General features: G+C 44.1%; 1 protein-coding gene across 1 annotated transcript in view; it reads left to right on the top strand.

Moving 5' to 3' along the window:
• The first annotated feature begins 7,480 nt into the window (after nt 1–7,480).
• The window catches only part of ell (elongation factor RNA polymerase II), a 139,708-nt gene continuing 122,278 nt past the window's right edge, over nt 7,481–24,910 (top strand). The window contains exon 1 of the mRNA XM_048614073.1: nt 7,481–7,734. Coding sequence (XP_048470030.1) covers nt 7,600–7,734 — 135 coding nt within the window. The 5' untranslated portion in view covers nt 7,481–7,599. The remainder of the gene's footprint in view (nt 7,735–24,910) is intronic.

Below are 24,910 nucleotides of genomic sequence, written 5' to 3'. Positions count from 1 at the left end.
CTCGCCGTTGATTGGTTTCTGCGGAATGTCAGTCAAATCAACTTCCTTTTCCTCCACAGTTTGGCACCAACGGGATCTCTTAAAGTGGCACCCACCCAGTGAGCCAGCACCCACCAGTGAGCCAGCACACACCCAGCACCCACCCAGTTAGCCAGCAAACACCCAGCGAGCCAGCAAACACCCAGCACCCACCCAGTGAGCCAGCACCCACCCAGCAGCCACCCAGTGACCCAGCAAACACCCAGTGACCCAGCACCCACCCAGCAGCCACCCAGTGACCCAGCACCCACCCAGTGAGCCAGCAAACACCCAGTGACCCACCCAGACAGCCAGCACCCACCCAGTGACCCAGCAAACACCCAGTGACCCACCCAGACATCCAGCACCCACCCAGTGACCCAGCACCCACCCAGTAACCCATGCAGTGCCCCAGCACCAAACCAGTAGCCCACCCAGAGAGCCAGCAACCACCCAGTGACCCAGCACCCAACCAGTAACCCACCCAGTGACCCAGCAGCCACCCAGTAACCCACCCAGAGACCCAGCACCCACCCAGAGACCCAACACCCACCCAGAAACACAGTACTCACCCAGTGAGCCAGCAACCAGCCAGTGACCCAGCACCCAGCCAGTAACCCACCCAGTGTCCCAGCACCCACCCAGAAACACAGTACTCACCCAGGGACCCAGCACCCACACTGCACACACCCAGTGAGCCAGCACCCACCCAGTGAGCTAGCACAGCATCCACTCTGCACCCACCCAGAGATACAGCACTCACACTAAGAGTCAATACGCATCAAGTCAATAAAACCATTCAAAGACAGCAGCACATAATAGAATGGGGCCCATACGTGCAAACTATCCATCCAAATATGCATCACCACCATGAACTTGTAGTACCTATCCCCACCCACTCAGATACCACAATCTCTGCTGCTTTCTGGACCCTAGTACATTGTTTCAGCCTGTATAGTGTATCTAGACAAGCTGAACTCATCCATTGCTGCAGAGGTCCTGTGTATCTGAGTGCTGTGGGGCTGCCACTGAGACCTGTCCTGACCCACAGGCACCGCAACATTAAGCCATGCATAAGGGGAAGGTTAAATAAGGTGAATGAGTGAATGATGATGAGGGATAAATGTAGTTGAATGTGGTTTGGTTTCTTGTGTAGAGAGTAAAGTCTAACAAATACAGGAAGGACTGATGACTTTACAAATTTGTTTGCAAATTCCATGCTGTTCTGAATTTATTTCGGACTGTTTCTTGTCTACAGCCATCTTCGACTCTGTGCCCCAAACCCCTTCCCTTCTCATGCCAGGATCTCCTCAGTTGTGAATCTTTGGAAATCCCTTCCCTGGAGACTGGTCCATTTTGGGCTGTAGTTGACGCTGGGATTGTCAGTTCCTCTGGAATTAAAGAAAGAAGTAAGTGGGTGGGAAGGGGAAGCAGTTACAACTGTATTGATTCCAGGAGCTGGCTTGAGGCACCATATATACAACCAACTCCTGTTCCTATTTCCCATTCTTTTGGATGATTCATCCTTCTCATGGTGTCTTTCTTTCTTGACAGAATATCTAGGAAATAGGAGCAGGGGTAGGCCATTCAGCCCCTAGAGCTTGGTCTGCCATTTCCCAAGATCATGGCTGATCATCTGTCTCAATATCATTTTCCCATATTATCTTCAGAACCCTTGATGTCATAAGTAACTAGAAATGTATCTTGAACATACCCAATGTTTGAGTTTCCACAACTTCTGGGATAGAGATTTTCAATGATTAATGCCCATTGGAGTGAAAAAAATTCCTCCTTGTCTCAGTTCTAAATGTCTTGCCATGCTATGTTTCCTGTCTCTAACCTCACCAACCAAGGCATGGCAGGAAACGCACCGTTGTTCTGCCATTCTCACATTCCAATCACTTAAAAGGAACTATCAACATCTTTGCAACACCAGCACCCTACACCCACTAACCCTAATGCCCCCCTCCCCATGCTATTGCATCAATGCTGTCCCCTCCACACCACTTCAGCTCTGATGAAGAGTCATCTAGACTCGAAACGTTAACTTGCTCTGTCTCCTTGGATGGTGTTTGACCTGCTGTGATCTCCAGTATTTTATTGTTTTCAACCAAGAGAAATATCCTGAGATGCTGTCACAGCTTGTAGGGTATTATAGTAAGAATGTTGAAAGTTTCAATGAGTTCATCTCCTATTCTTTGAAACTCTGGAGAATATAGGCCCCATTGGCCAAATTTCTCTGCAGAGGACAGTCTTGTCATCTTGGAAACAAGCCTGGTGAATCTTTGTCCAACATCCTCTATGTTAAGTGTGAAGAAACTTCATGTAAAGGATTATTTTTATTTGGAAACCTGGCATTTGAAGTGGATAGAATCATCTATAGTTTTAATTTGAGTTACACGTTTACATTATGTCTGTTGAAAAGGGAAGGACTTTGATTTGGTTTCATTTTAGATTTGTCTTCACCAAGGTGTCTGAAGTTTGTTGACATGCATCAAAAGTAGTACTTTAAAGCTTTTGGGGTGAATAGTTCACTGCATTAGAAACAAGAGTAAAAAAAAGTTTAAAACAAAAGTAAAACTATTTAACACTTGCCTAGTGTCACAACTCACTGGAGTAGCACTTTCCCATACTCCCAGAGTCATCACAAATGTGAAAAGATTTTGTCAAACCAGCCAATGTCCACAAGTTACCTGCTGATGAACTCAAGCTAAAAGAAAACACTCATCAGGTTTCTGTGCCTACCAAAAAATAACTGTTTATTACATGTAAATGGTCTTTAAACAATGGCATTTGGGAAATATGAATTACCAACTTATAATTCCACAACTTAAACTCCACCATTTTCAAATTCTCTTCCCTCTCACAAACAAACAGATTCATGGAGACTGACAAGTCATGGATATTAAGGGTGGAGAAACAGGGGGAAGAAAGGAAAACACAGGATTTGTTGAGTTGTTTTCTCTCTCTTCCAATTATTTTTGTTCTTTGTGGCTGACACAAGATTCTTTACACACTGATGCTCTCTTTCATTCACTGGTTGAAACTATACACACTACTTCTTTGAGAATTATGAAATATCTCTAACTGTCAGTCATAGTTTATCTATTATCTTGCCTTTCAACGATTTCTTCCATTCAACTTTAGCCAATCTGTTAGTCCCTTTGTAATTGTTCTTAATTACATTTAAAGCACTAATTTCAGACCCAAGATTCTCACTCTCTAGCAATATGAAATTCTTTCGCACTTTGACCGCTACAGAATCCTTTATGATGTGGTAACTAATTAGCCCTGTCTCATTCCACATTATTAGGCACAAAATAGTTGATTCCCTGGTTGACTTTTAAACATATGTTTCTAAAAATGTTTTCTTAAATATAATCTATGAATATGTCCCTGATGTACCTTTGCCAACTTGATTTGGCCAATCTACATGAAGACTAGCGTTGCCCGGAATTATTGCTGTTCTTTTCTGACAAAAGCTCATTAATTTCCTTTTTATTATTCATTCAGGGATGTGGCATCACTGGCTAGGCCAGCATTTATCCATCCCTATTGCCCTTGAGAAGGTGATGGTGAGCTGCCTCCTTGAACCACAGACCATGTGCTGCAGGTAGACCTACAATGCCATTTGGGAGGGAATTCCAGGATTTTGACACAGTGAAGGAACAGCAAAATCTTTCCAAGTCAGAATGGAGAGTGCCTTGGAGGGGAACTTGCAGGTGGTGGTGTTCCCATACGTCTGCTGCCCTTGTCCTTCCAGACAAAAGATATTTCAAGTTTGGAAGGTGAATGTCTGCAGTGCATCTTATAGATGGTACACACTGCTGCTCCTGAGTGTTGGTGGTGGAGGGAGTGAATGTTGAAAGTGGTGGATTGGGTGCCAATCAATGGGCTTATTTTTCCTGGCTAGTGTTGCAATGTGAGTGTTTTTGGAACCACATCCTGAGTTAACTCAGTCGGATACTATAAATAGCTACAAGAGCAGGTCAGAGGCTAGGAATACTGCGGTGAGTAACTCACCTCCTGACTCCTCAAAGCCTGACACCATCTACAAGGCATAAGTCAGGAGTGTGATGGAATACTCCCCACTTGCCTGGATAAGTGCAGCTCAACAACACTGAAGATGCTCCACATCATCCCGGGCAAAGCATTGATTGGCACCACATCCACAAAAATCCACTCCTCTACCACCAATGCTCAGTAACAGCAGTGTGTACTATTTACAAGACGTACTGCAGAAATTCAGCAGAGATCCTTAGACAGCACATTCCAAACCCACGACCACTTCCATCTAGAAGATCAGATGGTACAGACTCGATGGGCTGAAGCTCACCACCACCTTCTCAAGGGCAACTAGGTTTAGGCAATAAATGCTGGTCCAGCTAATGGCACCCACATTTTATAGTGAATAAAAAACGTTATGAGCCTGTAACTATTCCCACGAATTCTCAAGGACTGTGCGGTGGTCACTCCTACTGATACTGTCATGGACAGATGCATCTGCAGCCAGCAGATTGGTGAGGATGATGTCAAATATGTTTTTCCCTCTTGTTAGTTCCCTCACCACCTGCCGCAGACCCAGTCCAGCAGCTATGTCCTTTAGGACCCGACCAGCTCGATCAGTAGTACTGCTGCTGAGCCACCCTTAGTGGTGGACATTTAAAATCCCCGACCCAGACTACATTTTGCATCCTCACCCTCACGGTCATGAATAGATTCTTCATCACTGATTTTTTTAAAAATGTTGAATTCAAATTCCACCATTGCCATGATGAGATTCAAACCAGGTTCCCAGAAAATTAATTGAGTTTCTGGATTAATAATCTAGCGATAACATCACTAGGCCATTACCTTGTCTTTGTTATTAATGTTGCATGCCTTCAGACAAAGAACTTTTAATTTTGTCTTTTCACAATTTTACCATGTTTTGACCCCATTTTCACTCTTAAAATTTACATTTTGCCGTTTCCTCATTCTGGTTGTTATCACTGGCATGGAGCACATTTGTCAAGTTTACAGATATAGCTTCATTTCTAAATAAGGATGTAGGAATTGGTAGGACATGTGTGATGACAGAAGATTTTTCACTCACACAGTGTACATTAACTAATTTCAAGGATTTAATTTGTTTTCTATTCATTTGTGGGGTGTGGGTGTCGCTGGCTGGCCAGCATTTCTTGCCTATCCCAAGTTGCCCTCAAGAAGGCGATGGTGACCTGCCTTCTTGAACCGCTGCAGTCCACCTGCTGTGGGTTGACCCACAATGCCATTAGGGAGGGGATTCCAGGACTGGTGACAGTGAAGGAATGGCGATATATTTCCAAGTCAGGATGCTGAGTGACTTGGTGGGGAACTTGCAGGGGCTGGCGTTCCCATGTATCTGCTGCCCTTGTCCTTCCAGATGGAAGTGGTCATGAGTTTGGAAGGTGCTGTCTGAGGATCTTTGGTGAATTTCTGCAGTGCATCTTGTGGATAGTACAGACTGCTGCTTTTGAGCTTCGTGGTGGAGGGCGTGGATGCTTGTGGATGTAGTGCCAATCAAACAGGCTGCTTTGTCCTGGATGGTGTCAAGCTTTTTGAGTGTTATTGGGGTTGCACTCATCCAGGCAATGGGGAGTATTCTATCACACTCCTGATTTGTGCCTTGTAGATGGAGGACAGGCTTTGAGGAGTGAGGAGGTGAGTTACTTGCCACAGTATTCCTAGCTTTTGGTCTGCTCTTGTAGCCACCGTGTTTATGCAGTGAGTTCAGTTGAGTTTCTGGTCAATGAGAATCCCCAGGATGTTGACAGTGGGGGATTCAGTGATGGTAACATCATTGAATGTCAAGGGATGGTGGTTAGATTGTCTCTTATTGGTGATGGTCATAGCCTGGCATTTGTATGGTGCAAATGTCACTTGCCACTTGTCAGCCCAAGCCTAGATATTGTCCAGATCTTTGTTGCATTTGAACGTGGACTGTTTCAGTACCTGAAGAGTTGCTAATGGTGCTGAACATTGCACATTCATCGGCAAACATCCCCCACTTCTGACCTTATGATGGAGGGAAGTTCATTGATGAAGCAGCTTAGATTGGTTGGGCCAAGGAGAATATCTTGGGGAACTCCTGCAGAGACATTCTGGAGCTGAGATGATTGACCTCCAGCAACCATGACCATCTTCCTATGTGTCAGGTATGACTCCAACCACCGGTGAGCTTTCGCTTGATATCCATTGATTCCAGTTTTGCTAGGCCTCCTTGATGCCATACTTGGTTGAATGCAGCATTGATGTCAAAGGCTGTCACTCTCACCTCACCTCTGGAATTCAGCCCTTTTGTCCATGTTTGAACCAAGGTTGTAATGAGGTCAGGAGCTTAGTGGCTATGGCAGAACCCAAACTGGGTGTCACTGAGCAGGTTATTGCAGAGCAGGTGCTGCTTGATAGCACTGTTGATGACGCCTTCCATCACTTTGCTGATGGTCAAGAGTAGACTGATAGGGTAGTAATTAACTGGGTTGGATTTGTCCTGCTTTTTGTATACAGGACATACTTGGGCAATTTTCCACATTGTCAGGTAGATGCCAGTGTTGTAACTGTACTGGAACAGCTTGGCAAGGGGAGCAACAAGTTCTGGAGCACAAGTCTTCAATACTTTTGCCAGAATGTTGTCGGGGCCCATAGCCTTTGCATTATCTAGTGTCTCCAACTGTTTCTTGATATCACATGGAGTGAATCGAATTTAAAGTATGAAAGGACCATTTTCAAACCTAGCAGCAATAAACATGTCTCACCTTTAGATGGCAGGGTGGTAACATTTTACAGATCAATTTGCTGTTCCAGAAGATAATCTGTCTCAAAGTTGTATTCCACAATGATGAGTTACTTTTATCTTAAAAGGTTTCTAAACAAGAGTTAAACAGCAATGTACAATTAGTGCGTTAATAACAATAAGTTGCTGTTGTAAACCCAGTGCATGTTTTCGGAACAGAAGGCCCAGAACAGTCATGGTCAGGTTCCACACGCCCCTCCTGCAATCTTCATTGCCTAGTTGTGAGGCATTTGCATCAATTAGATATATTGTGATTGACATTTTGAGGGCCGTTGATTATTGATGTAATTACATAAAATGCAAATAATTAGTTTGCATTTGAAGACAACCATGCAGACAGCTTACTTTTGATTAGCCTTTATTTTATTTATTAATGCCTCATTCTTTCTGTGATTGTTCTGTGAATAACTTATTTATTGCTGATCATTATTTTCTGGCCAATCATTAATACTGACTAGCAATGCCATTTTAAGTTGCTACCTGAGCCAGCTGTCTCCATCTTTGTCACGGGCGAAGGTGTCTACCGACAGAGCATGGAATGAAGAGGTTGATGCTAAGTAGCCGCCGCCATCTTTGTGCCAGGCCCGCTTGACTGGCACCATCTTTGTAACAGCCGAGGCCACGCCTGATTGGCCGGCACCATCTTTGTGACGGGCGCTGTGCTGATTGGCTGCGCGCCATCTTTGTTACTGGCGGGCTGTCCGGCGGGCGGGCGGTCTGGCGGTGCCCGGCTGTCGCGGGGGGGAGGGGAAGCAGCGCGAGGGAAAATGGCGGCGCTGAAGGAGGAGCAGAGTTACGCGCTCTCCTGTGGGAAACTCACCTCTGGCAACAACCTCTCGGTTCTTCATGTTAAACTCACCGACACCGCGCTGCGGGCCCTCGAGGCTTACCAGAACTGCAAGGTGAGGAGTGAAAAGGTCACGGCCGTGTGTTTGTGCTGGGGAGTGGGGCAAAGGGTGAGCGCTCTGGGGAGGGTTCGGAAGAGGGAAGAGCCCTGGGGAGGGGGTAAAGAAGTGAAAGACGGGGGAATGCTGGGGCAGGGGGTAAAAGGGGAGCACCCTGGGAAGTGGGGTAGCCCTGGGAAGGAGAGGGGAAGTGGGAGAAAGAGGGGCGCGCCTTGGGCAGGATGTAAAAGTGGGAAAGAGGGGCAAGCCCTGGGGAGTGGGGAGGAAGAGGGGGGAGTGCTGGGAAGGAGATAAAAGGGGAGCACCCTGGGGAGGGGATAGCCCTGGGAAGGAAGGGGGACGTGGGGAGCTCGGGGAAGGAGAAGTGGGGACCCTTGGGAGGGGAAGAGCGGTGAGCCTTGGGCAGGGTGTAAAGGTGGGAAAGAGGGCCACGCCCTGGCGAAGGGGGAGGAAGAGAGGGTAGCCCTAGGGAGTAAAAGGATGGGGTAAAGGTGGTGAAGCCTTGGGATGTGGGCTGAAAGAGGGAGGAGTGCTAAGGAAGGGGTAAACGGGGAGCCCCCTAGGGAGCGGGGTGCCCTCGGACAGGGGAGAGAAGGGGGGGGTGCAGGAAGGTGGGTGGGGAACCCTGGGATGGGCAGTGGGGGAGGTGGTGGGGAGTCCTGTGGGGGAGAATGAGGTGAGGGGCACCCTGGGGAGAGGGTTGGAAGAACAGGGAGCACCCTGGGGAGGGAGTAAGTGTAGTAGAGAGGAGGGTAGCCTTGGGAGGTCATGGGTGGGGGGAAGGTGAGAAGGGAGCCCAGGGAAGGGGAAGGACGGTTGAAAAAGAGGGGAGTGCTGGATGGGGGAAGAAGGATCTCCTGGGATCGAGGGTGAGACAGCGCGAGGAGGTGCCCTTGGGGGTAGATCGGTCCCCTGAGGGGAGAAGGGCCTGGGTAGAAGGACAAGGGTTCCTGGAGACAAGAGGCCAAGTGTACTGTGGCAGGTGGAGAGAGAGTCCCAAGGGAAAAGAAGAAAGGGGTTTGCAGGTCTGGGGGAAGGGGTGACAGTGGGTCCTGGGATGAGGGGGAACGTGGACAAGAAACATTTCATTGGGTTAAACATAGTAAGAACTGCCAATGCTGGAGTCAGAGATAACCGTGTGGAGCTGGAGGAACACAGCAGGGCCAGCAGCATCTTTCTGAAGAAGGGTCCTGACCCGAAACGTCAGTTTTCCTGCTCCTCTGATGCTGTCGGCTCTGCTGTGTTCCTCCAGCGCCACACTGTTACATTTCATTGGGTTGGTGCCTTCCCCCACTAGCCCTACGATGGTAAGGAGCCTAGGACCTCAGAAAATGGGCCAGAGTGTCCAGGTTCTGAGCCTCGCCACCTTGGATTGTTACCATGCAGTGCTGCACTTTCCTGCTGAACTCCCCATAGACAGATTGAAGGGCTATCTCCTTAAATTTACTCAAATGTCTTAGCATTCACCGTACTCTGGGATAGTGAATTCATGGATTTGTAACCCTTTGAGAGCAGTAATTTCTCCACATTTGTTTTAAATCTGCTATTCCTTAACTTAAAACTGTTTGTTCCAACTGCTTTGGGACAGCACGGTGGCACAGTGGTTAGTACTGCTGGCTCACAGCGCCACGGATCCCGGTTCAATTACTACCTGGGTGTCTGTGTGGAGTTTGCATGTTCTAGTTGTGTCTGCGTGGGTTTCTGTTGGGTGCTCTGGTTTCCTCCCACAACCCAAAGGTAAGGTTAGCTGGTTGGGTGGATTGGCAATGCCCTGTAGTGACTAGGAATGTGTAGGCATGGTGGATTAACCAATGAAAATGAGAGGTTTCGGGGTAAGGGTAGAGGGCTGGGACTTGAAGGTCGGTGCAGGCTTGATGGGCCAAATGGCCTCTTTTCCCATGGTAGGGATTCTATGAATCTTAACAGCTGGTGCTGCCAGTTAGAAATTACCCAAGGGCTACATCAGAAGAGTTTCTAACCTGAGATAGAAATTGATAGAAATTCTCAGCAGGTCTGCCTGTATCTGTGGAGGGAGAAACAGAATTAATGTTTCAGGTCGATGAACTTATCAGTTCAAGCTACAATCCTTCCCTATTTCGTGCAACCAGAAGCTGAGACACTGAAAGGGGTCTACGGCAAAGTTGGTCACTCTGTAACTGCTGACTAATTCTGGTTTGAAATTGTTGCCAGTACCATAATTTCCATGGAAGGTAGTCATCTGCCAGTATTTATTGGTTTATTTAATTGTGTCTTTGGTGTATCTTTTCTTTAAAATTTGAATTCCATGTTCTGCTTAGAATCGGCGGAATGAGAATGAGCGCTGTCTAGAGTGAATCAATGATATTTTTTGAATTGTTAATAGACTGTTGTCTGAGAAAATGAATGTGCAGGAATACAGGATAGAACAACCAAGTGAATTTGTTCTTCTGAAGAAGGGCTACTAGATCTGAAACATTTCTCTCCAAAGATGCTGCCAGACTGGTTGAATTTTTCCAGCAGTTTGTTTTTGTTTCTTATTTTCAGCATCTGCTGTTCTTTAGATTTTCTTTGGTCAAGTGAATTGCTTGTTTGGGTAGCCAGTGTAGATGTGGGCTGAATGGCGCTGTAACAACTTTTTGTTTCAGCTGCTTTGTGGTGGTTGGCATTGGATTTGAATGCCAGTCGCTTGAGTAGCTGAACTTTGTAACATTGCTTTCAGTGAAATCGGAATGTATCTTAAAAGTCCTTTAAAGAACATTGTGAAGTGTCTTAAAAATGGGCTGCCTATGGGCAATCCATAAAAATTTCCATTTGGTCCTTTGCAGTAATGTTTTATCTACTGTTTTTTAAATTCAGCTGATCAAACCTGTGGACAGATCCTGAAGCCTAGCCAGTTAAAGCTCTTTTAAAATTTTGAAAGAGTTTGGTAGGATAAAGATAGAGAGGGTATTTCCATTTTTGAGTGACACCAAAACCAGAGGCCGTAGATATAAAATAGGCCCTAAAATCCAATCAGGAACTCAGGAGAAATCTCTACCCAGAGAGTGGGGAGAATGTGGCATTCAGTCCCAGACGGAATAACTGAGGAGAATACAAGGGACAAGGTAATAGAAGGGTATACTACTAGATAAAGTAAGCTGGGATGAGGCTCACATATAGTATCTGTGCTAGCGTAAACTTACTGCGCCATATGGCCTGCTTCTGTGTTAGTAATTCTATGTTTAAAAAAAAACTAATAGTATTTCGGCACAGAAGCAGGTCATTCAGTCTAATTGATCCAAACTCCACACGTACCTTCTGTTCTTGTGTCTTTGGATGTTTGAAATAAAGATGTGATGCATTAGAAAATTTCATAAGTAGTTCTGCATGTACTCTGTGACACTCCTGTGGGAATGTTTAGGTAGTAAATTGGATTCGTAAATGTGCTAGATTTTTGTAAAGTCGGAAACCTGCTATTGTCTTGATCTAATTTCAGGGAAAGGGTGGGGTTTGGATTATGTTCTGGGAGCTGTCTTTGTCCACTGGTAATGACCCGAGAGTGGAGATCCTAACACATTCCTCTTGTTCAATTCCGTTTCTGTTCTACTGTTTAATCTGAGTGAGTTGAAGTAAGCATTTCAGGAATGCTTCAAGAATGTTTTTTGTATTTGACATTTAGTAAAGATCCTGAGAGAGGATCGGATTTTGTCCCTGCCTTCAAGGAGAAAGAGCATAAATATGTGAAGAGGAAGCTTCAGCAGGCTTTGAGAGAGATTAGACCAGTAAGTCTAGTTTTGGGGTTAGTTCAAATAAAGAAATAGCAGTGATGCAATGGACTAAGTGGATAGAAGTTTGCTAGAATCTTCTACCCTGGAGTTTTCAGCTTTATAAAGTTCACCACCCCCCCCTCTACCTTCTCCCCCCCCCCCCCCCCCCAAAAAAAAACTCCAATAACACTGATTGTTAAACCTTTGAGTATAATGACAATTTGGATGATCTTGCAGCCAAGTAGGAGTATTGAGTGAGGTTCAGTTCTTCACAGGTTAAAAACTGCTACAACACTAACCTTTAGGTTCTTACAAAGTGAATTTCCACATTTGGGAGGGTTCCATTTTGATAATCAGATGCTAGTACTGTTTGCATGGCCTTGTACTTCTGGTCATTTCCCATGTACATAGGCCTTATAAACATGCCTATTCACAACAAGTTGTCACACTGGCCTCTGCTAGGATGCTGACTAGGTGATTTCTTTTTTCTGGATATGCATTCTGCAGGAAGTAGCTGACTAAGTGGTAGAAATGCCTCAGGATTCATTTACCATGTATCTTCATTTAATCATCACGGTAATGTTTTCCTGGCACTGTAGTAGGGCTCAGGGTGCTGAATATGGAATGTATTTCCAAGTGATTCCTGTAGAACATTCCTGTACAGCATTGTGAAAGCAGATCTTCTGGAAGGAGTTCTTTGAATAGCAGTCTGTGTCTTGTCAATTGACAAATTTGCTGATTTATTGTCAACAGGTCAACTAAAACTAATCCTGCCATCTCTGAGCCATGGACCTCAAAATTGGTATGCAGCCACGATAGTCTTTAGCAATCGCTTGTGTGACACAAATGATACCCATCACTTGCTAGCCAAAACTGGCCATCATTCGGTATCTGCTGTGTGCTAGAATGGATTTTCGTTATTGAAATGTTTATGAATACAGCCTCATTCTTGATCTGCTGATACAATGTAATTGAAACAGCTAGAGTTGGTTGGATTGCGGACACTGACCTGAGGATCCCTTGCTTAGACATTCTAAGGCTGTTGTGACTCAATTCCAATGACAGCAAACTTATTCCTTTGGTGTTTGGTATGAATCCAGCCACTTTGGTTTTTCACATTATCCCCAGTGTTGCTGGGGTTCCTTGGTTCCTTTGTTATTTGAATGCAACGTTGGTGTCTGTAACAGGCATTATGGTGGAATCCAACTTATCTGTTATCTCTCACTATTTTGCTGGAATTGAGACTGCTTGAGCTGTAGTTGTCTAAGGTTTAAGCTGCTGTGTAGGATATATACTTGGGCAAATATCCTCAATGTTGTTCACGTAACTGGTACTTTATCAGATCCTTCCAACTTGGCCTGATGACTAAAGTAGAGATAATAAGAACTGCTGATGCTGGAGTCAGAGATAAGCGTAGGGCTGGAGGAGCACAGCGGGTCAGGCAGCATCAGAGGAGCAAGAAAGTTGATGTTTCGGGCTGGGACCCATCTTCAGAAATGGGGGAGAGGGAAGGAAGCTCCAAAATAAATAGAGAGGAGGGGTGGGGCTAGGGAAGGTAGATAGGCATAGGTGGGGGTTGGTCGGTGAGGTTGGAGGAACTGAGAGGAGATGGACAGGTTGTGTCAGGCCAACGAGGCAGGGATGAGATGGTGGGTTGGTCAAGGGTTGAGGCTGGGGGTGGGGAGATTTTGAAACTGATAAAGTCCACATTGAGACCATTGGGCTGTACGCTCCCAAGGCAGAATATGAGGTGCTGCTCCCCCAGTTTGCAGGTGGTGTCATTGTGACACTGGAGGAGGCCCAGGATGGACATGCCGTCCGGGGAGTGGGAGGGGGAGTTGAAATGTTTCGCGACTGGGAGGTGTTGTCGTTTGTTGCGAACAGAGCGCAGATGGTCTATAAAGTGGTCTCTGAGCCTCTGTTTGGTCTCACCGATGTAGAGGAGGCCACATCGGGAGCAGTCGATGCAGTAGACCACATTGGTGGATGTGCAGGTGAACCCCTGTCTGATGTGGAAGGTTTTTTTGATTCTTCGAATGGAGGTGAGGGGGGAGGTGTAGGGGTAGGTGTAGCATCTCCTGCAATTGCAGGGAAAGGTGGTGGGGCTAGTGGGGAGTGTGGAGCGGATGAGGGAGTTGCGGAGAGAGCGGTCCCTGTGGAAGGCAGATAGGGGTGGGGAGGGAAATATATCCTTGGTTGTGGGGTAGATTTTACTTTTGTATTTCTTATGAAGGATGATAACCTTTTTATCAAAGTAATTCATTTGAGTTGATCTGGAGCTAAACCCTCTCATCCCCGCCTCCTTGACCTGACACAATCTGTCCATCTTCTCTCCCACCTATCCGCTCTTCCCACCTCGCTGACCAATCCCCACCACTGCCTACCTGCACTCACCTATCACCATCCCACCTGCCTTCCCCAGCTCCACCCCTCCTCTCTGTTTATTTCGGGGCTTCTTCCCCCTCCTCCAAGGGTCCTGACCCGAAATGTCAACTTTCCTGCACCTTTGCTGCCTGGCCTGCTGTGTTCCTCCAGCTCCATACTGTTATATCTGATGAATAAAATAGTTGTGTGTCAGCAGGTAGCTCTTCCAAATCAGAATGCTATGGGAATTGAACTTGGACATCCAATTGAGCTTGGCACTTCATTGCAGTACCAAGATACTAGTACTATCAGAGGCTCACTTACCAGTTTGGGTACAAGAATTCTTCAGTATGTCCTTGCTCATAAGCCAAAATCAACCCCTGCACAAAATCCAGAAAAGCCCATCATTCACCCCACTCTCTTTGTGGCACATTGTAAAATGGCTGCCATTGTGTTTGCATCAATCACCACACTTTAGTGAAATATAGCAATGCACAGTTTGGTTTATTTTTGTATTTCTTATGAAGGATGATATCTTTCATTAAAGTAATTCATTTGGATTGATCTGGAGCTAAACCCTCAGCACTATATCCACATCTAGAATTATAGAATCCCTACAGTGCCTGTAGAGGCCATTCAGCCCATTGGGTCTGCAGCGATCCTCTGAAGAGCATCCATCCAGAATTGCCTGAGGCTGAAATCAAACCTAGGTCCCTGGTGCTGTGAGGCAGCAGTGCTAGCCATTGTGCCACTTTCTGAATCATCAGTTTGTATTTAAGTATATTTGTTCGTAAGCATAAGTCTCTTTTTAAATATTTTCTGAAATTCTGGAATGAGGTCTAAGTTGTCTTTTTCACCTGCGTTTTCAAGGTGAAACTAAGATTCTAGTAAAAGCAAAGCGTTAAATACTCGGTAAGGTCTGACTCTTCTGAAGAATCTTATTTGACTTAATGTTAGCACTGTTTCTCACTCCATAGATGCTGCCAGACCTCCTAAGTACTTATAGCACTATATTTTTAGTTCAGATTTATAGAATGTGCTGTATTGTTTTAATTTTAGAAAGTAATATTATATCTGGGACCCCAGGTATTTATTTTCTAATTCATTCCCTACCCGTTTTACCCTTAAAGTCTGGTGCTGAGCTGTCTCCTCAAACTGCTGCAGACCATGTGATGCCGGTGCACCCATAATGCTGTTGAGAAGTGAGTTCCTAGATTACAACCCAACAATAGCGAAGGAGTGGTGAAAGATTTCCAAATCAGGTTGGTGTGAGTTGAAGGAGACCCTGTAGAAGGTGGAGTTCCCTTCTAGAGGGTAGACATCTTGGGTTTGGAAGGTGCTGTTGAAGGACCCTTGGTTTGTTGCTGCATTTCATTTTATAGATGGTAAACACTGCTGCCAGTGTCATTTATCGAAGGAATGAATGTTTAAGGCTGTGGATAGGGTACCAAACAAGCTAACTAATTTATCTCAAATGGTATTGAGCTTCTTGACAGTTTTTTGGAGTTGCACTCATCTAGACAAATGGAAAATATTACTTCACAATCCAGACATGTCTTTTGTAAGCAGACAAATTTTGACGTAAGTTACTTGCCTCAGAATCCCCAGTCTGACCTCTTACTGCTACATTATTTATATGACCGGGCCAGTTCAGTTTCAGGTGACTCCCAGAAAGTTGATAATGGGGGATATAATGATGGTAATGCCATTGACTGTCAAGGGACAATGGTGAGTTTCCTTTTTGAGCCTCTGAGTGGCTGCACAGCTTAGTGAGAATGTTGGTCCCGAGCCATGAGTAGACCTCTGTTAATTCCTGCATTTGCCATCAATAAATCTTACCAATAATAACTTGTATTTATATAACACCTTTGCCTCCTGAGATATTTTACGTGAGTGGAATGTTGTCGATAACAATTTAAAGCTTGGTTAGAGAACTTCATCTTAGAGGATAGAAAGGCAAGGAGCTCTTTAGGTCCAGGAAGCTGAAGACATGGCTTCCTCATGCGAGACCGATTCAAATGGACAATGTGCAAGAGATTGAAATCGGATCAAGATTTTCGAGAGCTGTAAAGAATCCAACAGAGAGGTTTGGGTAGGATGTTGTAAGATCATTGGTTTTGAAAACAAGGATAAGAAGTTTATAAACTATGTATGTCACTGGACCAGAAGCCATTATAGGTCAGCAAGTCCACAAGTGATGAAAAGGAAGTAGTGTGGATATGGGCAACAGAGCTCACAGGTTTGAGTACACTTTTTTTGGGACTGACTTGTTCAGCCCAACACTGGACTGATTATAGGACATTCATCTGGCTCTCGAGATCTTTTCTGAATTAATAAAATCTTGCATCAGTGAAATGATGCCTTTCAGTGGTATTAGCCGAACTCCTCTGCTCTTTTACATTGCCTTGCATTAAGTGCAGAAAAAGCTTAATTTTGATCTCTGCTGCAGCATTAGATTGGTAGACTGCCCTATTGGTCTAAAGTGCTAGGTTTAAGTTTCACTTTTGGAGTTGTGGATTCTATGCCAAAGTTTTAGGACCTTTGTTCATCCAGGCAAGTTCAATCTGTGGTCGTGAGCAAGGGGCACCTGCCATGTGTAGTGTTTAATTAATTACAGTGGCTGTCAAAAGAAAGAGATTTGCATATACGCAATAAGAAATGAAAGATTGGGGTTTCAGTATATTTAAAGCTCCATTCAGCAACAAACCATGCTAGAACTTTGGTATGTTTGCAGCTGACTTTCTGCTGAGAGCTGCTTTGGAAATGGCACAATAAATTACTTGAAAGCACAAGTTTTAAGAAGAATGTTCCAAACGCAGTTTATTGTAATGTTTTACAGATAGAATTAGAATGGTTACAGACTGAAAGAGACTCTTTGACCCATTGTGTCTGTGCCAGCTCCCTGCAAGAGCAAATTGTCCCATTCCCATAGCTTGCTCTGTGGTCCTGCAGATCCTTCTCCAGCTGCTTATTGAATTCTGTTTGAATTTCAGACCATCACCACTTGTATAAAATAAATACAAATTATTTTCTTAAATTCATGCACGGGATAAGTGAGTTGCTGGCTCGGCTCACATCTCAAGTTTTTGAGAAGACTTGTAGCTCAGGTTGTGAATGAAGTTGTTGATTTGCAGGTGTTTTGTCACCGTACTATGTAACATCATTAACCCACCAGCTCTGCAACCAACTCAATAAACTCGGGCTAGCATTTATTGGCCATCCCAGAGGGCAATTAAGAAACAGTCACTTTGCTGTGGGCCTGGAGTCACATGTAGACCAGGTGAGGATGACAGTTTCCTTCTCTAAAGGGGATTAGTGAACCAGATGGGTTTTTCCACCAATTGACAGTAGATTCACAGTTATCATTAGATTCTTAATTCCATGCTTCTTTTTATTGAATTTAAATTACACCATCTGCTGAGGCAGGATTCGAACCCAGGCCCCCAGAACATTACCTGGGTCTCTGGATTAACAATCCAGTGGTAATACCACTAGGCCATCACCCCTTGTGTTCCCATTGATTCTTTTGATATTCATCTTAAATTGTTGTCCTGGTTCTTGATCATTACACTAATCAGAACAGTTTAGCTCTCCCTCTAGAGACCGAGACTCTTCACGATTTTGAAAATCCCTATCAAATAAAATCTCCTCTCGGCCATCGTAGTCTCTCCTTTCTACTCATGTAACTGAAGTCCCACATCCCTGGAGCCATTCCCTTAAAACTTTGTGTCACCCTCTCCAAATCCCATTGTATTTTATTTCCCCTATAACTTATTTTCCTTAGGATATTCCCCACTACTGTAGTACTCATAAAGTTGAGTTGAATGGTCCTAGGACAACTTGAGGGATAAGAAGCCTGTTTCATTGTTCTCTGATTGAAAATACCACTGAGGTTATGGCTAAATGAGCTTATTCTGTCCAGATCTTGTCACATGATTAGACTGGGGTCTATTACAGCCTGATACTGGCTCAGAACTGTCGTTTGGCATAGCTGAATGAATTGTGTTACGTAATGTCTTTAACTTACACTTATACGAGGATGTCCATGTTCAGAATCCATTGCCAAAGAATCTTTATAAGGAAGAGGGAGAAAACATGGAAACTAAAGTTGAAGGAATGGAGCTAAAAGAGTGAGATGGGGTTCAGGGAGTGAGCTCTTGGCTGCTAGAAGATGGTGGTAGATTTTGGCAAGTAAAGAGCTAGGAATAAAATGAATGAATGTGGAACTGCATGTTTTGGGGACTACTTTTTGAGAGAGTTTGAGGTGAGGCTGGGGAAGGATCTTGGTCAATTCACTAGGTTGATTCTGTATATGTATTGGAAGATGGGAAGGTAATAGGTAAGTGAAAGGTGTGGTTTGATCTGTGTCTTAGTGAGATTCACTTTGTGATAATCCACAAGAGGGAATACACTTTAATCATAGAATCCATACTGTGTGGAAGCAGGCCATTCGGCCCATCGAGTCCACACCAACCCTCCGAAGAGCATCCCATGCAGACCCACCCCCTACCCTATCCTTGCACTTGCCACCCTAGACACTATGGGCAATTTAGCATGGCCAATCAACCTAACCTACACATCTTTGGACTGTGGCAGGAAACCAGAGCACCCTGGGGAAACCCACGCAGACATGGGGAGAATGTGCAAATTCCACACACAGTCACCTGAGGCTGGAATTGGATCTGGGTCCCTGGCGTTGTTAGATATTGCTGACTGCTGAGCCACCGTACCGCCCTGTTAAGTTGTCACTTCAGCCACGGACAAGGCTAGACTTCATTCTTTACTGGCCTAATACTTGCAGCTTTGTACGTTGTGCTTTCCAACTCTTCCTTTGCTGTGCATTGTTATTTTGCATTCATTATATCCATATAGGACTAATTTTAATTTCTGTAGTGTTATCATAGTATGCTTTCCTGATCAATTTGTTTCATCAGGATTTGTAAGTCTTTTTACTACAACTTGCATGGGACTGATATTCAATAAATCTCATGAAATTGCATGAGACATTTTGGATAAATGATTAAAAGGTTGGTTTTAAAGAGCATCTTAATGAAGGAACGAGGAATTGAGATATTCAAGGAGGAAATATCAATGCTTAGGACCTAGGACGCTAAAGGCATGGTCAACGTACCATCAGTGACTATACAGAGATAATGCTGAATGACTAAGCTTGTAATTTACAGATTGTGATGGGTAGAGGGCCAGTAAACAGCACTGATTTTTTGTTTGTTTACATGTACAGTTTATGCACTCTGCTCCTCCTGACTTAGTGAGATTCTAGCAGTGTCAGTCATCAGCTGGTACTTCACCCAGTTGTTCAATCCATGTCTGCATCAAGAAAGCAACAATTTGTATTCATATGGCATTTTATACCCAAAATGTTCTAGATGCTTATGAGAAAAATCAGAAATAATAAATAAGTTGGTCATAGCATTACTGCAATGACAAAACCTGATCCTTCCATTTTTAGTGCCCATGTGTGTAACTGCAGTCATGATAAACAGTAGGAATTCTAGAGATAGTAGGAACTGATATGCTTTTGGTCAATGCTAGCCAGTGGTACTGAGGCCCTTACTCTTAGCCTGATTTTGATCAACATTGTAGACAGAGACTAAATCAGGTAATGTTCTGGTACATGTGGATCAGCATCACACTGTGTAATGCTGTTCTGACCCAGAGTCTTTGGGAAGCTGCTTCAGAGGTTGATTCAGTTGGACATTTTTTATAATGTTTTCTTGATTGCTGTGGTTCTCTTGTGTGTGTGCTCTATGTGAGGCAACGTGTAGCAGACTTCCAGCTGTTAGAAGTAGCCTATTTACCCCATCTTGTGATTGGCTTGAATAGTTAACCAGTGCACAAATTCACTGGACAGATGTGAGGTCTCCTGGGGCTTGCTCAGAGGCAAAGGCCTCCTCTATGTGGAGGGCTGTGATCTAAACACAAATTCAGTTGCCTGTTACCTATGCCTGGCTTGAGAGAGTTTTGACCATTTACTGGCTCATCCATCTGTGAACATTAACTGGTCAGCAGAGTAACTCAAAAGCTTTGTTCAGTTGTCAGCAAAGCAGTGAAGTGCCTTCCTGCAATTGGTCTGTGAGCTCCTTTGAATAACAGTTATCCTTCAACTCATTGTGTTGCTCTAAATGATCAGACGGAGGTGGTTAACTTGTCAATTCAGAGCCTGCTGTGAATTCTCTCCTCCCAGCAGATGAATATGCTTATGTTGTCACTCCACAATCAGGCTTGAGTACATAATCAAGGCTAATGCTGAAATAGCGAGACCATAAACGCTGAAAATTCCATTCAAAATCTCTCCATCTCTCTTTGTGCATTTTCACTTAGAATTTTCCGATTTTACCCAGCTTTTGACCATCAATCCCAATACTTTCTAAGGATCCTATTAGAACATAGAACAGCACAGTACAGGCCCTTCAGCCCACGATGTTGTGCCGAACTTTTACCCTAAACCTAAGGTCTATCTAACCTCCACCCCTATCTTATACTATCATCCATATGCCTATCTAATAGCCGCTTAAATGCCACTAATGAGGCCAACTCCACTACCCTCTCTGGCAATGCATTCCACGCCCCTACCACTCTGAGTAAAGAACCTACCTCGGACGTCTCCCCTATATCTACCTCCACTCACTTTAAAACTATGCCCCCTCGTAATAGCTACCTCCACCCTAGGAAAAAATCCCTGGCTGTCCACTCTATCTATATCTCTGATCATTTTAGTACACCGTTGTGAAATGTTGTTTAAAATGCTGTGAAGCACATTGGAACATCTTATGAAAGTTTGAGTGCTGCTTTAGAAGCCTACCCCGTTATTCAGTTGAGACTTTAAACTGAGCTAACTGTTTAGGTAAATGCCATGTAGATATTCTGAGAAGAGTATGGTATTCTCTCAGCAGCCTGATCAACAATTCTCTTACTGCAGCTGCAAACAAAAAGCAGATTGAACTTCTTGCTAAACAAAATGAATGCCATGTTTGTCTCCATTAGTTACCCCAGAATAATTATTTATTTTAAATATTTCTGGATGTTTCTGAGAGACATGATGTGTCAGTACCTGTGGGTATACGTGCAGAAATCTCTGAAGGTTCCAGGGAGTGTTGGGTAAGTGGTTTAAAAAAGCATACAGCATCCTAGATTTTGGAAATACAAATGAAAGGCAGCCATCATGAACCTTTTATAAAACACTGGTTTAGTCTCATTTGGACTATTTTGTCCATTTCTGGGCATTGCACTTTGGGAAGGAAGTTAAACATTTTAGGGAGAATGCAGGTAAAGGTGTAAAAGAATGGCTCTGAGAGTGAGGTATGCAAATAGTTTGGAAAAGATCTGTGTGATTTCCTCAAAAGAGAAGTCTGGGAATAGAGTTGAGGGTGATCAGATCAACTTTGATTTCATTGCATGGCAGAGTAGACTTGATGGGCTGAATGGCCTATTTATGCTCCTATGTCTAATGGTCTTGTGGGAAAAGATTTGATGGATGCATACAAAATCCTGATCAGATGGGTGTCTATATATGCAGAACTCTTTCACATTGGAAAGATCGAGGGCTAAAGATTGGCATAAGAATTCATGCAACATGAGGATTTTTGTGCTTTTACATTGAGTAGTTAGGATCTGGAATGCATTGCTTGAGTGTGGTGAAGGCAAGTTCAGTCATGGATTTCAAAAGGTAGTTGGATAAGAGACAATGTGCAGGGAAACAGGTTGTGTTTAGACTCCTGTATAACTCTTGCAGAGCTCCCTTTGCTCAGTTTGTGTTCTGTAAGTGCCACTCAGCTCTTGACCTCATTACGACCTCTGGGGCGAAAATGCTGCTGGATGGATTCTACTTTGCACAAAGGAAAATTGTTGTGATTGTTGGAGGTCAGTCACTTCAGCCTCAGAAGTTCTGCAGGAGTTGTTCAGGATAAATATTTTCTAATCCACCTGCTTAGCGATGTTATTGTACATCTCCGGAGAATGTGGGACGAACCATGGTTTCCTGACTCAGGTAGGGGTGAGTTCCTCAGGATCGACATTTTTAAAATTGTAAGGTCTGAAATAGGGATGTTTACCGTAGGCACAATATTCAGCACTATTTATGACTCCTCAGCTACTGAACAGGCCACCTCCAAATACAGCAAGACATTGACAATACCCAGGCTTGGGCTGACAAATGTAGTAGTGTTCATGCTGCACAAGTATCAGTTAATAATATCAACAGGAAAGAATCTACCATCCCCTTGCCAATCCCAGTGAATTAATCCTGATTTCCCCAAGGCATGTCCACGGTCTACAACGTACAAGTCAGGAATGTGATAGACTATCGCATTTGCCAGAACCAGCTGAAAGCAGCCCACTGGATTAACACTACATGCACAGCCATTCAGTTCCTCCACATGACGGTCATGTATTATCTACAAGTTGCATTGTAGAAATTCACCAAGGCTTCTTAGACAGTGCCGTTGAAACTGACAACCATTGCCATCTAGGAGGACGAGGGCAGCAGATACGTGGGAACAGTACCACCAGCAAGTTCCCCTCCAAACCATGCACCATCATGACTTGGAACAATATTGCTACTTTCTCAATGTTGCTAGGTCAAAATCCTAGAACACCATCTCTAACAGCATTGTGGCTGGACCTACATCAAGTGGATTGCATTGGTGCAAGAAAGCAGCTCACTGCTAGCTTCTGAATGGCAGTTAGGGGTAGGCAGTAAATGCTGGCCCAGCTAGTGAAGCTCCCATCCCTTGAATGAATTTTTAAAAAATAGCATGATCCGAACTGGCAAATGGCTGCCTCGTGTGCTACGGTCAGTCTATGTCTCTGTAAATGAGAACTTGTTGATAAATATCTTGGGGATTGCTCATAGTTATTGGCAATGATTGCTGCATAAAATTTGAAGCTACTGTAACATTAATTGTAAATCATAGTTGTAAATCTTTTTTTCCTATTACCTCCTTCCCTCCTGTCCCACCTCAAATTCTACATATTAAATGGTGGCTAGAATTTTGTGATAATGGTCTGGGGTGACAGGCTGTTCTGATCTCTGATTTTGCGTCAAGACCTTACTAGTTTATCCAAGTTCAGAAAGTTGTGACACTGCTGCTTGTAGTGACAGCAAGTGATTGGACCTTCCTTAAATCAATAAGGTGGTGGATATATTGGTGTAGGAAGATGTTTCCTCTGACTGGGGAGGGTTGGGTTTAAGGTTTTAAGGATTCAGGGACTCTGGAATGGACATGAAGGGCTGAGTGGCCTATTCTTGATCCTGATGTTTTTTTTCTATCTTTATGGTGTGGACCCTGTGGGCCTAGGTTTTGTCATTGATTGGAAAGCTCTTAATTAAAACAATTACTAATATCCCTATTCTCTGGTTCCTGGGTGATGCAGAAGCCTTGAGTTTTACCAGGTGTTAAGGTTCTGGTTGTTTCGCTAAAAATCATCACCCCGCACCCCCCCCGCCCCAATAGGTAAACTGACATGCTATAAACATGGGTTTCTGTGAACTAAACCACATGTTGTGGATGAATAATGAACCCATATATTGATGGCCTGTGTTTTGAAATAATACAGGCTGCAGAAGGATCCTACCTGATTTCTGAACACAAACTTAACATGATAGATTAAACTATTTTATGTTCAAGACAGAAAAAATCGGCAGATTAAACTTTTTTTTGTTTTTGTTCAGTATCAGAATATGAAATTACCTTTTGATGAAGCTTTATGTGACAGACCCCCTTTTCCATTCCTGGAGTTCTGTCTCACTGAATGATAAAAAGCACAGAAGGAGGCTGCTTTTCAGAAAAAAGAAATTAGTCCCACTCCCCTGAGATTTCCCTACAGCCCTGCAAATGTTTCCTTTTCATATATTTATCCAATTCCCTTTGAAAGTTATTCTTGAATCTGATTTGCTTATCCTTTCAAGCACCTTGTTCAAGATTGTTGTAAGATGCGGTGTGCAGGTATTTCCATTCAACTGATTGCACTGGGCTGCACGAAGCTAGACCTGCCACTCCTATATCTGCTCAGCAGCATTGACTAGAGGTGTCGGTCAAAACCGAGCAGAACGCTCACATTTCATGTTGACCAGCAGTGATACTCAGGGTATTATTCTACTTGGCTGACCCTTTATACAATCATGGTTTCCCACTAAATACTGAATTACCAGATCAAATAAGCTAACCAGCTTTCCATAGACATTGTGGCTCCTTTCTCAGCCTTGAGAGAAATAACCACTTTCATGCTAGCACTAACCAGTTTGGAAAATCGCACATCAACAGAGTTATAATTTGAAATCTGACAGGCTTGGTGAGTTACACCAATCTCTTGTCACTCCTCTGCTACATGCTGGAACCTGAGGTATTATGCCGCAGGCCGGTACAGATCGCGTGCTCTATTTACATTGATACACTGGATTACAAAGATCTATGGTATAGAAATAGGCTATTTGGCCTAATCAGTCTGTGTTTGTGTTTATGCTCTATTCAAGCCTCCTGTCATCCGTCATCTAAATAAATCAGATTTGCTTTCTAGTTCCTTCTCTCTCATCCTTGTCTAGCCTCCCTTTAAAAGGGAGGTGATGGCCTGGCTAATCCAGAGACCCAGGTAAAGTTCTGGGCACCTGGGCCCAAGTCCTGCCACTGCAGATGGTGGAATTTGAATTCAACAAAAAAAATCAGGGACCAAGAGTCTGTTGGCGACCAAGAGTCTGTTGGCGACCAAGAGTCTGTTGGCGACCAAGAGTCACCCAACTAGTTCACTAATGCTCTATAAGGAAGGAAACTGTCATCCTTATCTGGTTTGGCCTGCATGTGACTCCAGACCCACAGCAATGTGGTTGACTCTGGGCAATTAGGGATGGGCAATAAATGTTGGCTTAGCCAGTGTTGCTCTCGTCTTGTGAATGAATTAAAAAAAAAAAAAGTATGTATGCTATTTGCTTTGATCATGACATGCTAGTTCCATGTTCTCACCACTATTTGGGTAAAAAAATGTAGTCTTTGCTCAGTCTTAGATGCCTGGGTGCTCCAACAAAACTCAGAAGCTTGACACAAAGCCTGCTTGATTGGCACCGCATCCAC

This window comes from Rhincodon typus, chromosome 29 (assembly GCF_021869965.1).
Source record: "Rhincodon typus isolate 14 chromosome 29, sRhiTyp1.1, whole genome shotgun sequence".
Lineage (NCBI taxonomy): Eukaryota > Metazoa > Chordata > Chondrichthyes > Orectolobiformes > Rhincodontidae > Rhincodon > Rhincodon typus.
The sequence above is the reverse complement of the archived record's forward strand: the minus strand, read 5'-3'. Positions and strand labels throughout refer to the sequence as shown.